At 38.9% G+C, this 16636-nt stretch overlaps 1 protein-coding gene across 1 annotated transcript in view; it reads right to left on the reverse strand.

The window, feature by feature from the left end:
- MAN1A1 (mannosidase alpha class 1A member 1) overlaps positions 1–16636 on the reverse strand; it is a 141013-nt gene that overhangs the window by 21758 nt on the left and 102619 nt on the right. Inside the window, exons 6-7 of the mRNA XM_058834785.1 lie at positions 7750–7873; positions 5430–5523 (exon numbers count right to left, since the gene is read on the reverse strand). Coding sequence (XP_058690768.1) covers positions 5430–5523; positions 7750–7873 — 218 coding nt within the window. The remainder of the gene's footprint in view (positions 1–5429; positions 5524–7749; positions 7874–16636) is intronic.

The following is a 16636-nucleotide window of genomic DNA, read 5'->3' on the forward strand; positions in this document are numbered from 1 at the left end:
AAAATAAGACTACTTTTTTGAACATCTGACTGCTCCAGAACTCAGCAGGAGTTTGGAAGGAAAACCAAGGACGTTACCACATCTACAGAGTATTGTTGCAGTGACACTGCTTTATTCTGCTCTATGCTTACTATGTGAAGCAATCTGGTACTACAGACGCTGTGATTATTCAATTGCACAATTTTAGGACGTGACTCTGGAAACACTAACACCACACAAGTCAGACATTCAACATCAGTTGCACCAGTGAGGGGAAATTTAGTGATGCTCTCAGCTGCTTGTACAAGATGGAACTCATTTACTGTCCAGGAACCAAAAAGATTCTTGGCAAAATTTTGATGGGTTGTCATGATTTCAGCATAGACCCCTTAAATACATTAAATACTACAACTATTTATGTATGTGAAGTGTTTTTCTAATCTCCATTAAGTTAGGAAGAGTAGCTAGAGGTTTGCTTTTGAGACTTGTTGCTGCCTGGTAAAATTAAGTGATTTGGCATTTACTGAGTCTTCAGTGAAAAATTTCAAAGTGCTTTACCAGGACTACTCATCTAACTGTCAATTTTACAGCAAAGGAGGGATCTGTTAATTCCACTTAAGAAATCCAGAATGGACATGTCATTACACAGATCACACAGCAAGTCCCTGAGTCATACCACAAAATTCTGGTCATGAGAAAACCAAGAAAATAAAAAAAAACCAAACTGCATGGGATGATCCAGACTCATTAAGCAAGATGCAGACAGGTTTGTGATACTGAACTCACACTCCCTTACACTTAACTCTAATCCTCCCTTCAAAGTTATCCCCCTATTGGTAGAATTCAAATGAACACAGAGAATTTATTTTTACACCCCTTTGCATCTTCTCTCCGTGGAAAGAGAAGATACTCCTTTCACCTTCCAGACAGGTTGCAAAGAGATGCAAATGTAGAAGATAGAGATTTGTCTATTCAAACTGTACCAACAGTGTCCTTTTCCTCTACTAGCCTGTGACATACAAAAAAAAAATCCAGTTTTCGGAATGTATCCTGTCCCTTTGCCTGCCAAATATTTTGTACCATCACACCTGGCTTTGAAATGGCTTTTGTTTTTTCCTCTCCAACCTCTTTTGAATGAGATAGATTGAAATTCTGGGAAGACTACACCATTTTTAAAATTAAATGTTCATGATCCAAAAGGAGAAGAGGTTTCTTAAAACAATGGGAACATTTCCTGTGATCAAAGGCTGATCTTTGAACAGCAGCATTTAAATGACCTTTACAGTTTCCTAAATAAATTACCATAGAAACCTCTGACATTTGCAAACTAAATAGCACAAGCAGAGTTTCATCAATAATAAGCCCTGTTATTATATACATTATTGCAGTAGACAAATCCAATTGACGCATGCTGCAGCAAATCACTGTCAGTTTACTGTCAAAATAACAAGGGCTAAATGAATTTACAGGAACAATGGCAGAGATCCATCAGTGGCCCTCACAGCTAAAGCACTGCTGGAGAAGAAACATTCAGAAACATTCCTCTTGCTCCACTTTTTATGCTTAAAAGAAAATATTTCTGTCTTGTACCAGTTAAGGGTACAAGATTGTTTGTTTGGTTGGTTTTTTTATTGTTTGGTTTTTCCCTTCTGTTGTAATCAGCTGAAAATAGCCTAGAAAAGCAATCTCAAATAGCATATCTTTCAAGTCTCACATTCTGATCTCCTCTGTGGGGAAAATATTAGTTAATCAGCATTGGTGAATGGAGGTGACTGATATGAAAGAGGTGCAACAAGATGGAACTTGTCTTTGCTGCTTCAGCATGCCAGGGATAGACCTGTATCAACATCTGCACCCATCATTCACAGGCACGGGAAGCTATTTATTTGTCAACACTGCATGCTATTGGAAAACAAAGCTCGTGTATGCTATAAAATTTTCTGTGCACACCAACAAAAATTGGCATTTGGTGTGAATGAGGAGTCCTTAAGATGCAATTATATTAGAAATATGGAAATAACAAAGGCCATAAGGCAGAAAAAGTGTTTTGACTGCTTTGAAATATATAAGGCAGAGCCACTAAGTGCCTCAGCCACTAGAAGGATCTGCTCTCATGAAGCATCAGAAAGCTCTTTCTGTGACTAACAGAAGCCAAGAAAGCAGTTAACTGGATCTGTCTCACAGGTGCTGAGATTGTCTCTAATTAAATCCAGTACCTACAGCTGTAGGATCAACTTCCACAGGAGGTTTTTATGTCTTGCAAAGCTGTGCTGAACCAACATGTGTTACAATTGGGCACATGTCTCAGATCTCTAAAGGGATGTCAGGATTTATACCATGTGCAACCACTGTCAATGGTCATGCATGCTGACCTGCCACAGGCCTTGTGGCACAGTGACCTTCAGGAAGCCTCACAGCACAGCAAACTAAGAAATGACAGGTGTACTTCTAACTCACAAAGGGAAATGGCAAATCCCCTTCCATTTATTTTCCCATTTTCCCAAATGGGAAAATACAACTGAGGAACACAACCTTTTTGGACACCATTTTAACTCAGAGTGACACAAAGCTTTCAAAAATAGATTTTAATAAATAAAATCACAGAATGGATCAGGTTGGAAGGGATCACAATGGATCACCTGGTCCAAGCTCCTTGCACCAGCAGGGTTATACTAAAGCACATGGCACAGGGTTGTGTCCAGATAGTTCTTGAATATTTCCAGTTAAGGACACTCCACAACCTCTACCAGACAGAGGCAATTTGTTCCAGTGCTCTGTCACCTGAACAGAAAAGTTCTTCCTCATATTCAGGTAGAATTTTCTGAGCATCAGTTTATTCCTGTAGTCTCTTGTTCTTGGCAATCTGGAGAAGAGCCTGGTCCATCCCCTGATATCCTCTCTTCAGATACTTAAGAGACATTGATAAGGTTCCCTCTCAGTTGTCTCTTAATGCTGAACCAGCCCAGTTCTCTCAGCCTTTTCTCAAAGGAGACATGCTCCAATCCCAAATAATCTTTGTCACCCTCTGATAGACCTGCTCTATCTGATATCTGTCTCTTTTACTGATGAGCCCAGAACTAAACACAACACTTCAGTTGCGGCCTCAATAGGGCTTAGTAAAGAGGCAGGATCATCTCACTTGACCTGCTGGGAGTGGTCTTCATAATGCAGCCCAGGATGCCTTCTTGGCCAAAAGGGCACTGCTGGTTCATGGCCACCTTGTTGTCCTCTAGGATTGCCAGGTCCTTTTCTGCAGAGTTGCTTTCAGCAGGCTGGCCTCCAGCATGTATGGGTGCCTGAGGTTATCATTCCCCAGGTCCAGGACCCTGCATTTGTCTTTGTTGAGTTTCAGACAGTTCCTGTTTTCTCATTTCTCCAAGCTGTTGAGGTCCTGCTGAAGGGCTGCACAGCACCCTGGAGTATCGACCATTCCAGGTTTGTGTCTTCAGAGAACTTGCTGATGAGGCATCTTCCCCTCCATCCAAGTAATTGATGGATAAGTTGAACAATACCAGGCCCAGCACCAACCCCTGGGGGACACCACCAGTGTCAGGCTGCCAACCAGACCCTGTGTCACTGACTGTGACCCTCGGGGATCTGCTGCTCAGCCAGTTCTCAATCCACCTCACTGCCCACTCATCCAGGCCACACTTCCTGAGTTTGCCCACAAGAATATCATGACAGTGTTGAAATCCTTGTTAAACTTGAGGTACACAATACCCACTGCTCTGCCCTCATCCATCCAGGCAGCTGCCACATCACAGAAGGCAATCAGGTTGGTCAAGCAGGATTTACCTTTAGTGAACCAATGCTGACTACTCTTGATCAACTTCTTGTCATCCATATGGATAGAGATGGACTCTAGGATGAGGTTCTCCATCATCTTTTCAGGGATTGAGGTGAGGCTGATGGGCCAGTAGTTCTATGGGTCATCCTCCTTGTCCTTTCTGAAGGCTGGGATTACATTTTGTTTTTTCCAGTCCTCAGGCACCTCTCCTGAACTCTGCAATCTTTCAAAGATGACCATGAACAGCCTCTCAGATTGAGCCTGTGAGCTCTCTCAGCATTCACACATGCATCCCATCAGGACTTGTGGATATAAAGTTTGCCTAGATGTTCTCTAACCCAATCCTTTTTGACCAAGGGAAAGTCTTCCTTCTGACATTCCCTTACCCTGGGTGACCCCTCCAACCTGACAGGCCTTTGTGCACATTCTCATTTCCTCAGATTCCAGGACTTCGTAACAATTGTATGAGGACGCCTGGGAAAATGAGGTGTATTGGGTGCATATTCTCCTGCCAGGCTGAGCAGAAAGCTGTTTCTGCTCTGCTCTGCCTTTAAGGTGCCCTACTTCAGCCTGGTGGAGAGTGGGTAGGGCGTCCATTGCTTCTTGTGAAGTGGATGGTGGGTGCATTTGTCTGCAGCATGGTGGAGAGCAGACACTTGTCTTTGCCTTTGTGAAAACTATCTATTCAGACTGTGGCCAGTCCCATAAGGAGTCCAGAACCTCACTTTTCCCTTAGCTACATCCTGAACAAACTCTCATATTAACAAACCTCTCCAGTTCTTTCCCTCTGTAGCATTGCCCTATGGGAGCAGCTAATCTGCCTGTATCTTTTCAGACCATGACAGCATATCTTGTTTGTTTTCATTCAATAAGGTAAGGAAGAAAAAATGGAAAGACACTGAGTTGCATGAATAGGATGGTGTCAGATGGAACCTAAGCAGGAAAAGTGGAAAAAGCAGTAAGGTCTCTAGAAGCATAATCCTGCACACTGTGCAGACTTTCGACATGTTGTGGAGATCAGAGAAAGACATGAACAACAAAAAAAGGCTCAGTCATCAGGAAGGGGCTAAGGAATTCAAGTAATTCAAGTATTTTACAGTCTTTTCCTTCTAATTTTGGTATCTTCAGTAGTGATTCCAAGGGGATTAATGCCATGACATATTTCTGTTTAGTTTGCTTCCTCAGTTGGTGGCATTAAATTTCAACAGAAATCACAGCTGGTTTTAACTGGAAAGACATGTCTTATTACTTCTTTTCCCTTCAGTGGAACCACACAACTCTGAAAATGTGGAATTTTCTTCAGACAAGTTGGTAATGTTTCCTTGTACAGCTACTTCAGAGAGCACTTTAGATTTTTGAATAAGAGACTTCTGTAGTCCACAAATTCCTTTCTGAAGTCATACATATTCATACATTTCCCTGCTTCCACAAGTCACACTGAAAGCTCAGAAGAAGTATATTAAAATACAGCAAGCAAGAGTATTATTTTTATATTTGCAGTATTTTTTGCCTTTTACAGAACCTTAGATATAAAGTGAATTTCTATACATCATAAAAGTTCATTTTATATTAAAAAAAACGTACACAGTGACTGAAAGAAGTTAATGACTGCAAAGAGAACGCTTACAGATAGGTCATAGTACCAAAGACTTCAGCTACTTACGCTGGCCCCACTGGCCACTGCTGGGATTCAGGTAGTTGGGGTAAAGGCCCTCTGGTTTATCCAGTCGATTTAGAACTTTTCGGATATTCATTACCTAGTGGAAGGTACAAAACATTGAGCACTTAAACATTTTCCCCACAAAATACAGGAGTATAAATATGCCTAAAAAATAACCCCCCTGATCTTATTCAACACAAACACCCAAACTACCTCTGTGCAAACATATCACTATTGAAAAAGCTGATATCATCATGCAAACAAGTTCCTGAAAACCTCTGGAGTTTCTGAGTCAAGCAATAAAACAACACAACAGGAGCAAGCAAGTTCAGGACTTGCCCTGCAGAGTATCCTCCTTCTCCACAGGATACTGAAATTCACCGAGGCTATTTGCCTTAACTAAGTTCAGCTACATCAGCATTTATATTCCTTGTTTACCTAAATCAGAAATGCTATTAAATATTAAGCTTATCACCTAGTTCAGATGTGGAAGGGCACTGTAAAGGAGTTTGGAAAAGAGAGCATGGCTGGAAATGACTGAGCTTTATACAAACAGCTTGCCCAGCAGCAGGGACCCAGGCAGCCCTGAGCACTCTGCCGGCACTGCTAAGGAGCTCACTACAAATGAGATGCCCGGGGAAACAATTACAGTCCAGATGTTCAGCAGCTGGAGCCATCTAGCAACACAACCCGCTGCAGAGCACATGAAATGAGTTATACTGAATTTTAGAATTCATAGAAAAAGCAAATGTAGCAGCTTGGAAGAATGAGGATCCTGAGCACTGCAGGCCAGAAATTGTAACAAAAAAGGTACTGACAGCTTCATTATAAACCCCTGAGTGACTAGAGACCCACTGAAGTAGCTACTGAAAAAGAAGATAAATTAACTTATACCAAGCTGCAGAAGGATTTCTGTTGAGCTACACAAACTTTCTCCTGCCTCTTGACATTACTCGTTGCCCAAATGTAGGCTGCAATGAGTCCTAGACCTCAGTTAGTGAGTTTTTCTATGAATACATCCATGCAAAGCTTTTTCCAGCGTTTCTTCTTCGTTATCAAGTGTACCAGCCCTGGAATGGTTTGCTGCTGAGCTTTGGAATTGCAGTCTCCAAAGGATTTTAAGAACAGCTTACATAAACAGATTTCCAGCATCTTGCAGCTACAGCATGATGGCACTGTGCAGGAGAACCATGGGCTAGGATTTTTAATATACACACTTTCATTGTTTCTTATTAGAACAGATATTATGCATTAAATTACCATAAATGTCACAAGAAATTTATGTTGTCAATTTGTTCCTGGCTACTCCTCAGTGCTGCTACCCCCTGCCCATCCACTCCCCCTCCCCACTTCAAATTTAAGATAAAATGTCCTTAAATTTACCCCTAAATACATGAAAATTGCTAGGAGTTTGCTTCACAAAATTTATTCCAATGCTGACAATGGTACTGCAGCAAAGCCACTCAGTCCTTACACAAAAATAATTTTAGATTTGACTATTGCTTTTAGACCTACTGCTAAACATTGGAGTCATCAATAATTAGATTATTAAGTTGATAACATTGGCTTTAGGTAACATGGGGAGGCTGCAGTAAGAATACAAAATCAAAAGAAGTGTACATTTTAATTAGGAAATAGAAGATAAATGATAAAGCATATTACAAAGAACAGGACTTGCTGGCTATTAGTAAGTCAAAAAGTAAAGCAAAATTGTTCAGGTGGGAATTGAGGGAAGGAGGAGTTCTTTACATGGCTCATGTATATAAAAAATTATCCAGAGGACAATATTATCAAATTTTGGAAGAATTAGTATGCACAACAACTGTTTTGTGTAAGGATGTGATATATTTTTCCTTTCCCAAAGAGAGTTCAAAATATATCTCTTATAGGTCAGTGCAATGGAAGGGCTTTCTGACCTTACTGACAGCAGTGATATTATACAGAATTTTGAAGAGTAAACTTGTTGAAATCACCATGGTGCTTTGCTTTCTCTAGATATCAGTTATTATCCTGAATATAATGTCAGGTTTTGTTTACACCCCATTAAGTTAAGAACTGAAGAAAGCTGTCTGATTGCTTAATGTGATACTAATTTAGAAGATAAACAGAAATTAAATATTTTATGGTGCCATATACAAGAACATACATCAGAATAATTTTGGAAGGGACTTTTGACTTTTTAATACAAAAAATATGCCAAGGTGATTAGGGAAAATGTGACAATTGCTTACAACCGAGGAAAATCCGAATCTCTCCCCATTCACATTAGTCTCTGAATATGTAACTTATCTTTTACAAAATTATTTTGATGGAGCAGTCTAACCTTTTCAGCAAAGACAGGGTTTCCAGAAAGATGGCTCAAATGTACAAACTCCAGGTGCAAAGTCCCAAATTCTGCCAAAATGCTGCTTCCACCAGAGGCCCATGGCCAATTTCGACCGATTCCACTAAGATGGCGGGAAGAGAAAGACAGAAAACAATCATGAGCATCTATAAGGCAATGCTAATAAAATGTAATAGGCAGTAGCTATACTGGTATAATGAGAAGATAATTAGTCTAAAATGTACTTAATATGTATGTTGATATGCTGAAGCCATGCTTCAGCAGCCTTCCATGATTTCACCACAGGAGCTGAATTACTTCAGTTCAGCTCTGGTTAGGCTGTATAGTTACTTCTTGCAACAACCCAATCTTTTAGCTCACAAATGGCCCCATTACACTTATCATTGTAACAGGGTTTCATTGCAGGATGCCATGTTTAAAGACATGACAAAAAAACCCTGACTATAAGAAAGCATTCTCATACTTCACCTTTTTTCCCCTGAACTTAACACAACACTCTCCAATTCTAACTCTAATTTCTACAGTGCAATTGTTTATTAATTTAAATTAATGTATATCTACAGAATAGGCTTTAAGTTATAAGTACTGCATGCAGCACATCCTTCTTAAAACATGAAACTTCAATAGAGTAGGATAAGTATGTATTGTCTGTCTGGGCACTCCTATGAGGATGAGTAACTTCAGTTTTAATAATGACCTAAAGATACTTCACAGGAAAATTAATCTTAGGATTTGTGTTGAGAATAGAGAAAAGCACATTTATTGCTAAATCCCCACTAGAAACTAATGCTGGTTGCAAATCTACTAAAGTTTCATTACAAAAAGGGGAGTTTTTTCCCCCTTGAAATTTCCAGCAGCAATATTCAGAAAATTAAAGAAAATTAAAGAAAAGCTAGGCAATGTTTCAGAGCATATAGGTGAATAATGACATATTAGATTGGCACATTATTAACATTAATGTTACATATAAATACACTTATTAGGTACTGGAATGTCTTCCACATTTCCAAGTTGTAAACAACATTAAACAAAACCACATCCATTTAAAAATAAAATTTTAATTCTACTTTTACACATGAGCAACCACTACAGTTATCAATTAGCAGTTGCACAACCGTGAAAATACGGTAGTCTTCCCAAGTTAAAATGTGACTCAAAAAAAAAAAAAAAAAACCAAAACCAGAAAAAACCCCAATAAATCATGATGGAAGTTCTCAGACACATTAAAATCTCTTCTCAAAAGATCATCTATAACTGAAGCTTAACCAATACACAGAAATTAAGACTCCATTAAGTCAATCTCCTTGCTAGCTATATTAACACGGTATTTTGAGACTTCTGCAAGACACACAAAATAAAACCAAGCCATGAAACTTTAAAAGCAGAGAAAAGGCACAGAGAGAACAAAGGAAGGAGATCTGATGAAGCTCCTCTGGATGACCATAAAGATGCAAGAGTCTGGGACACATGCAAGTCCTCTGATGTAAATAATTGCCCAAAAGTGTTTCTAATCTTCATAGGTGCAGACCAAAATCAATGACACAATGAAATCAGGGTACTGCAAAGATGCACACAATCCCAATTTGATATGGTATTTGTGTGACTGAAACAGAACACGAGTTTTATGGTATCTTAATATCTCATTTTAAGATCTATCTTACAAAGACCAGAGTACTTTTTACAGAGTGAAGAGAAACCCACACCTGGTTTACGAACTGTCTGCACTTCAATCTACTGTGGTTTGGAATTTGAAGGGTAATGTAAAAGCATGAGATATTACAGAAAATTGGATCAAGGTGAGTACTGCCGACATGTCTGGAAACCTCTTCTTTGCAGTCTGAAGAACTCACAGACTAGTTATTCACCCAAGAACAGACTCCATCTCTGGTACATGCTGTCTCAAGTTCTAACTGCTAACTTCTAGACAAAAATATTTTAGCTTGTTTTCAAATCACCCAGAGTGAAAGAGCTGACACAAGGTTCACAGGAAGAAAAAAAACCCCAAACCCTCAGAATTTTGAAAAGTTACCATGTTGTGGTGCAAATGGAAAAAGCACATGTGTTTTTTTTCTATCAAGTTTCTCAATCAATCTCAAAGTGAAAACATCGAGCTGTTCCTGCAGGAAGGCATCAACCAAAATTGACAGAAAACGTAATAGAGTTCCTACTTGCACTCAACCCCAGTGGACGCTGATATCAATACAACCTGCCAGAACACTCTGATGTAGTGTGTTTTGTTAACAAGGAAAATTTCCAAACACAGCTGTCAAAAGGTTTTCTGCATGAAGCAATGTGTTTTGTACTGAGTGGAAGATTCTTCTTGTTTAAGATGGTTCAAAAATTACGAACTCTTCAGGCAAAAAGTAAGTAGAAATAAACATCTATGTTACATCTTATGTACTATTTAATGTAGCTTTCATTTTTCAAGTTGGGTCAGGTGGTTAGGAAAAAAAAGCATCAACATATTTCTGGTAAATCTGCAGAATAAGAAGGCTATGTGTTGGCTTAGCCCCAGATGAAAACTCTGTCACTGAAAAGCTCTTTCCAGTAAGTGGTAGAACCCAAGATTTGTACTTCAGTCCCTCAACTATTTTCCATGCAACCTTCAGCTATGGATGTCTGGTGTTTTCTCATATCACAGAAGGGTCTGGGTTGAAAGGGACAGTAAAAACCATCTTGTTCCATCTCCCCTGTCATGGGCAGGGACACCTTTCAAACACTTCTCCAGACTGAACAGCCGAATTTTCTCAGCCTGACTCCATAAGAGGGGTTCTCCAGCCCTCTGATCATCTTAATAGGATATATTTCATCTTTGGGAGCAATGGAATGGGTAAGTTTTCTATATTCCCTCACACTAACTGGAACAGCCACAGTACTGCTTTTGATTCCATTTAACTCCACCCTTATTTTAGGATGATAGTCCAGTGTGCACAATGCAGTCAGCTCCTGAAGAGAGCGACCAGGAAACATACAACAAAGCTTTCAGCATACAGAATGTGAGAAATTTCACACTCTGATAGTTTTTGATTGGGAAAGTAGACTTTGACTTTTGTTTAACAGTATCTTAAAAAAAAGGAAATGAAGAGGGTGCTCTTTTTAAGCCCTTCCATCCCCACTCTCCAAATCCTAAATATTGTGTACTTTTAAACAAAACAGAACTTTAAAAAGAGAGAACCTGAACAGAACAAAGTAAATGGAAAAAGACATCTGTGTCAGAGATTATAAACAATGAGTAAATTTATAAAATACTTGAGGCACTCTAGAAAATAACATGCAATAAATAAATCTAAGAGCTCTGTAAATCTTAATTACTAGGCATAGTAAAATACTGATTTCTGCCCATGCATGATATAACAACCACTGCTCCCCACTTAGACATTTTTCCAAGCTCTTCACCACTACCATTATCAGGGTGAAAAAAAACTTCTGCAAAATTGAAAAAAACAATGCTAAGTACCTGTTTACTCTCTAGCCATGAAGTCAATGCCAGGTATCTCATTACTCTTTGGTTATGAAGTTATGCACTGGCTTCCTGAAGTCTTGAGATGCAAACCTGAGTTCTGATGAAAGCCTGTACTTCTACTCCCAGGTTCTATCAAACCTACATAATGTTGCAAGTTCCTACAGTTTGTTTTTTTTTCTGGAGGTGCCCATTACTGAAGTTACGAGACAACAGCAGCAATCTGAACCCAAAGAATGATCAGGGCATTTGGGGGATTCTCAGAAGGTGGTTTATGACTCTGTGCCAAACTTATGTGCAGATCACTCTTCCCAATCAAAGCAAAGACTGTAAAGCACTGAAAACTTTTTGCATCTTATTTTCACTCAGTTTAATAGTTTAATGTCACACATGTCTTGTAAGCCGACAAATACAGTTTTCAGAAGGAGATGGAGGACAGCAAAGGGGGCCAGGTATGATACTTTTTATATTAGTTGCATTCCTTTGTCTTGCTTTCTTTTTGTAATTTTCTTTGCCACTGAATTGTTCAATTTTTCTTATGTTGATACTACAACCTGTACTAAGTGTCAGTCATGTACTGACATCAGAGATAGAAACAAAACTCCTACTATACACTTCAGGAAGGAAAGAGGGAAGGAGACGCGCTACTCAAACTACTTTGAAGATCCAGATGAGTACTAAAATAATTTCAGTTTAAAGAGCACTACTTTAACCTATCTCAAATTACTATGTCTATTTTATTACTATTTTACTATTTTACACTGCATAAAGCACACAAAAAAATTCTGTATCGTATTCACAGCACTTTAGGACTCATTATAACTTTAATTATGTAAGACAAATTTGAAGTGAGGATCTGGATCAGAGAAGCATAATATTTTGAATTATAAGTTTTCTCACTGATTTCATAAATTTTCCTTCTGAACACTGAGTGTCACAGAATATGAAAACCAGTGTTTGTAATTCTACTGTCATTCATTCCTGGGAAACATGAGCCTGATTGACCTGGGCTGCTGGTAACTCAGCAGACCATTGTTGGTCCATCTGTACATAAGAACAGAAAGTATGAGATCATTAAGTCTTCTAAAATGTACAGACTGTACCGAGAGAGGGGACCACAGAGGAAATATAAATATTCAAAGATTGCTTTTTAAAAAAATACTGAAATTCAGAAGCAAAACCATATTTAAAAGAGTTTTTAAAAATTATACTACATCCCAAAAATATATAAAGCAGCAGCTAATTTTCAACTGAAAGAAAAAGCAAATCCTCAGGGAAACTGCACAAATACTTCAAAGGGCCAAAACACTTATCAAAATTCTTGTCACCAGTGAGCAGAACTGTTTGTCTCCACAGACAACTTGTTTATTATACCCCAACCTCTCCTGGAGGATGCCAGGACAACTCTGCAAACTGAAGACACAACAAGAAGTCAGAATTTCAATATTTAATGCAAAACGTACCAGCGTAACAGGATAGTCAATATCCTCCTGCAGACTTAGCTAGTAATAAGGTGTAAGGCCAGAATAAAAGAGATGCAGCAGCAACAATGTAAAGTGTCCAAGTATAGCTGTTAAGAAAAGTTTTAGAATTAAATATGAAAATAGGTTCCAACAGCCACTTTGGATTTTACTAATGCTGATATTTTTTTGTAAGAAACTACCCTGCGATTGTGGGTGAAAAGGCAAAATGCTGTGACAGAGAAATCACTGAGAAGGGTCCATTTAAATTCACCAGAGCAGGAGCATGCCAGTTGTGCCTGGTACTTCCAACAATGCTGAGGGACCAAGGAGGATCTGCCTGGAAAATACAGCTTGTGACTGAAATTGGTTAGGCTTAATCCTGTTTTAAGAGGATTTCTGCAGAAGAGTGCTGCCCAGCCCAGTCCTCAGAACCTGGCTGATGTCCCTTCCCACCACCAGCTGTCACTCAGACACCCAGGAGAGAGAGGGACCTTTCCAAATGGAGGTAGAGAAACAGGCAGAGGGTGTTGCAATGGACACACAAACTTCCCTGCAGCTTTCTCCTCCCAGCACCCCAGGATGCGCTTCGCATTTCTCCTTGAGTCTCAACCCCTGAGGAAACATGCCTTGAAAACTGAAGTAACGTAGAATTATCAGGGTTTTTTTTTGTCAGAGAAAACCACAAACCATCCCCCCCGCTTTTCCCCAAAGGAAGCCTGTGGTCCCCAGACGATTTTGAAAGCATAATATGATTGCTTTTCCATGCTTTAGACTTAAAATTATGGCCACATGCCATTTGGATGCACAGCTGAAACCCCACACTGTAATTCAGCAGACACACTGTGTGCCAGCTACAGGTCTGACCACGAGAGAAGGTGGGGAAATGTGAGAGCACTGCAGCTCCAGCAAGGGTACTCACAGAAATTAATCTCTTTGGGGCTCCCCTGATAATCAGTACAGGGAGATAACAGAATTAAATCACTTCACAGAGGAGATTAAACTGAAGATGGAGTCTTTCTTGTTATAGAGTAAATCCGTGGAGACCAGTCTCCTACAGTTACCCCTTGCCAGGTGCCCAGATCTCAAAATTTCAATTAGCTTCACAGGTACCAGATGGGTTTTTTAACTCTCTACAGGCTAATACGCATAACAAAAAGGAGGTTTGGAGATAAACACTCTGTAATGTTATATTTTAAAATCTTTAATTACAGAAAAAAGTTCTTTCCTAGCTCACTATTTATCTTTAATGATTTTTTTAGGAACTAGATGATTTTTAAGGTCTGTTCCAATCCAAACCATTCTACAATTTTATATTTCAATCCAGTTAGAACAATCTCCAAGGGCACTGTCTGTTTTGGCAGAATTGCTCATTATCCCTATGTCTTCCTTTTATAAAAAGTCAGTATATAAATACACACAGTGTCCAGTCACAGCATTTTTAATAAAGTGTTTATATATTGCAAAAGCCTTCAGTCTATACACTGCCAAAAATTTTGATGTATTTCTTTTCTGTCACTACCAGTCCTTCATAATATTTTAATTAAATCAACTAAGTCTCCTTAGAACAAATGAAGAGAGGTCAGTAAACCATCAAGTTTTCATCTACCTACTTGGTATCTATATGTGATTTCAAACAAAAATATATTTAAAAGATGAAGTTGCTGTAGAGGCATAGAAGGCACAAAATACATCAAAATGCTAAATAAAACTTAATTGCTTTCAGAAATTCCTAGGCAAATGATTAAACTCAAACCCCAACAATTAATATGTTCTAAATATAGCCACACTCTCAACATAAAAAATAAGCAAATGCAACGGAAAAGTATTTTATGGATATTACAGTAGCATCCTCTAGTATAGTACTGTAGAATAGCCCTGCTTGAGCAGGAAGGTTGGACCAGATGATCCACTGTGGTTTCTTCCAACCTGACCCATACTGTGATTCTGTGATCCCTTAGGAAAGGGAGACAAATGGCAGCCAAAAGGGTGATTCTCAGAGGCCATTTTCATAGAGTATCTAATGTTTCATGAATTATTTAGGATTGCCACATCTCAAAATACTTTCATAAGAATAATTTTTTGGATTGCCCTGAATGGAGCCATTTGTCAATGTGTCACAAAAAAAAAAAGAAAAAAAAAAGAAAAAAAAAAAGAAAAAGAAAAAGAAAAAGAAAAAGAAAAAGAAAAAGAAAAAGAAAAAGAAAAAGAAAAAGAAAAAGAAAAAGAAAAAGAAAAAGAAAAAGAAAAAGAAAAAGAAAAAGAAAAAGAACTGCTTCTTCTCTTTCCAGAAACCAGTGCTGATTGTTAGACACTCATTTCCTCCTAACAACTTGCTGAGGAGGCTAAATCCAATACCACAGACCACACTGCAGGAGTTAAAGGATGATCTGCTGTTAATACTTCTTAGAATAGGTTCCCTTCAAACTCCTGTGCTACATCTTTCTCCTTTTAGTACTGCTGCTAAGAATGTTAATAAATTATGCTGTATGATTTGAGTTTTAATTAGAGATTCATATTTTAAAGGAAAATTAAAGACAAACCCAACTATGTAGCACACCGGAAACGCTTGCCTGAAGTTTCAATTGCTCCATTTGATAAATTAAATGCTAAAAAGATTTTTTTCTTTTTAATTTACTTCTTTCTCCCCCACCCCCAAAAGTACAATATATAGGTTTAAGGACCTGTCTTCACAGGCACTGAAACTGATGATTTCTTTTTTAACCGTTCAAAGATATTTAATGTGTTTTTCTTTTCCCCCTAACTGGCAAGTCATCCTTATCCTTGTTTGAGAGTAGAAAGAAAGGTACAGAAACCCCATGTTTTCAATACACACCACTGGCACTCACTCAACTTTTCCACCCAAATCTTGTGGCAGGAGCTGCCGAGGCAGGGTCAAGCTGGGAGCATGTGACAGGACTAGCACAGTAACTGTATTTCTGTTAACAGTAAACTTTTTGCAGGCTTAAGTGGTCCCAAAATCACCCTAGGCATCCAGACTCTTGCTGGAGCTCTGACTTTTCCACAGTATCCCTTCTCTGAGATAGGAAAATGATTATAATCTGATCAAGCACCTCTCATTCACTATCTCGACAGCTGGAGATAGCTGAAAAAGAAACTGAAAATCAACGAGATAGCCTGCAGGGTAGTTTTTGACATCTGTTTTATTCCTCATTGTAAGGAGCATTGCGCAGGCAAATTCTAACAGCTGGTTAGTTTTTCAGCTGTGACAATAAATGTGTTAACTACTGCCCTTGCCTAACCACTGACCAGCTGTCAGCTTCCAGCTCAGCCCAGCTGCCCTCTCTGAAGACTGACTGATATCAGCTCTTACCTGCAGAGATGGTCTTTAGGGGTGCTGACTTAGCAGGAGGGGGCAGACAGTGGATTAGTACCATCAGCAACCCCGGGAGGAATACTAACACGAGTGGTTACTCAATTTTATGGGATGACAGGGAATAAAAAAAATTCTACATTTGTCCTCAATGTCAGACAAAACATGAATGTTTTTTACTGCAACAAGTGAGATAATGAAGAGGTATAGCCTCAAGAGCTATTAGTTTTGTCTATTTGCCTATTCATATGCAGTGTCAGCACTAATAGATGCTGATCTCCTGGCCACTTTAGTGATGCCAGTTCAGGAGATGCATCTGTCTGTATTGCAGATACATGCACATCATCATCTGTCTGGAAATGAGAGTAAATAAAAAAAAAAATCAGTAAATCTGAAAAATCAGATTGCTGTGGCTAACTGTTCATTTGAGAAGCTAACAGCACAGCCTCCTAAAGATGCTAATATGAAACAGATTTCAAAACAAGATCCTTGCTTTTCTCCATTAAGTTCATCAGGTCCTTCAAAGGCAATGTTTATAGTTACATTTTCCAAGAAGTTACCCTCCTCCCAACATTTTTGCCTTTTATCTTTATAAGGAAACATACCCAGAGA

The sequence above is a fragment of the Poecile atricapillus genome, chromosome 3, assembly GCF_030490865.1.
Source record: "Poecile atricapillus isolate bPoeAtr1 chromosome 3, bPoeAtr1.hap1, whole genome shotgun sequence".
In the NCBI taxonomy this organism is placed as follows: domain Eukaryota; kingdom Metazoa; phylum Chordata; class Aves; order Passeriformes; family Paridae; genus Poecile; species Poecile atricapillus.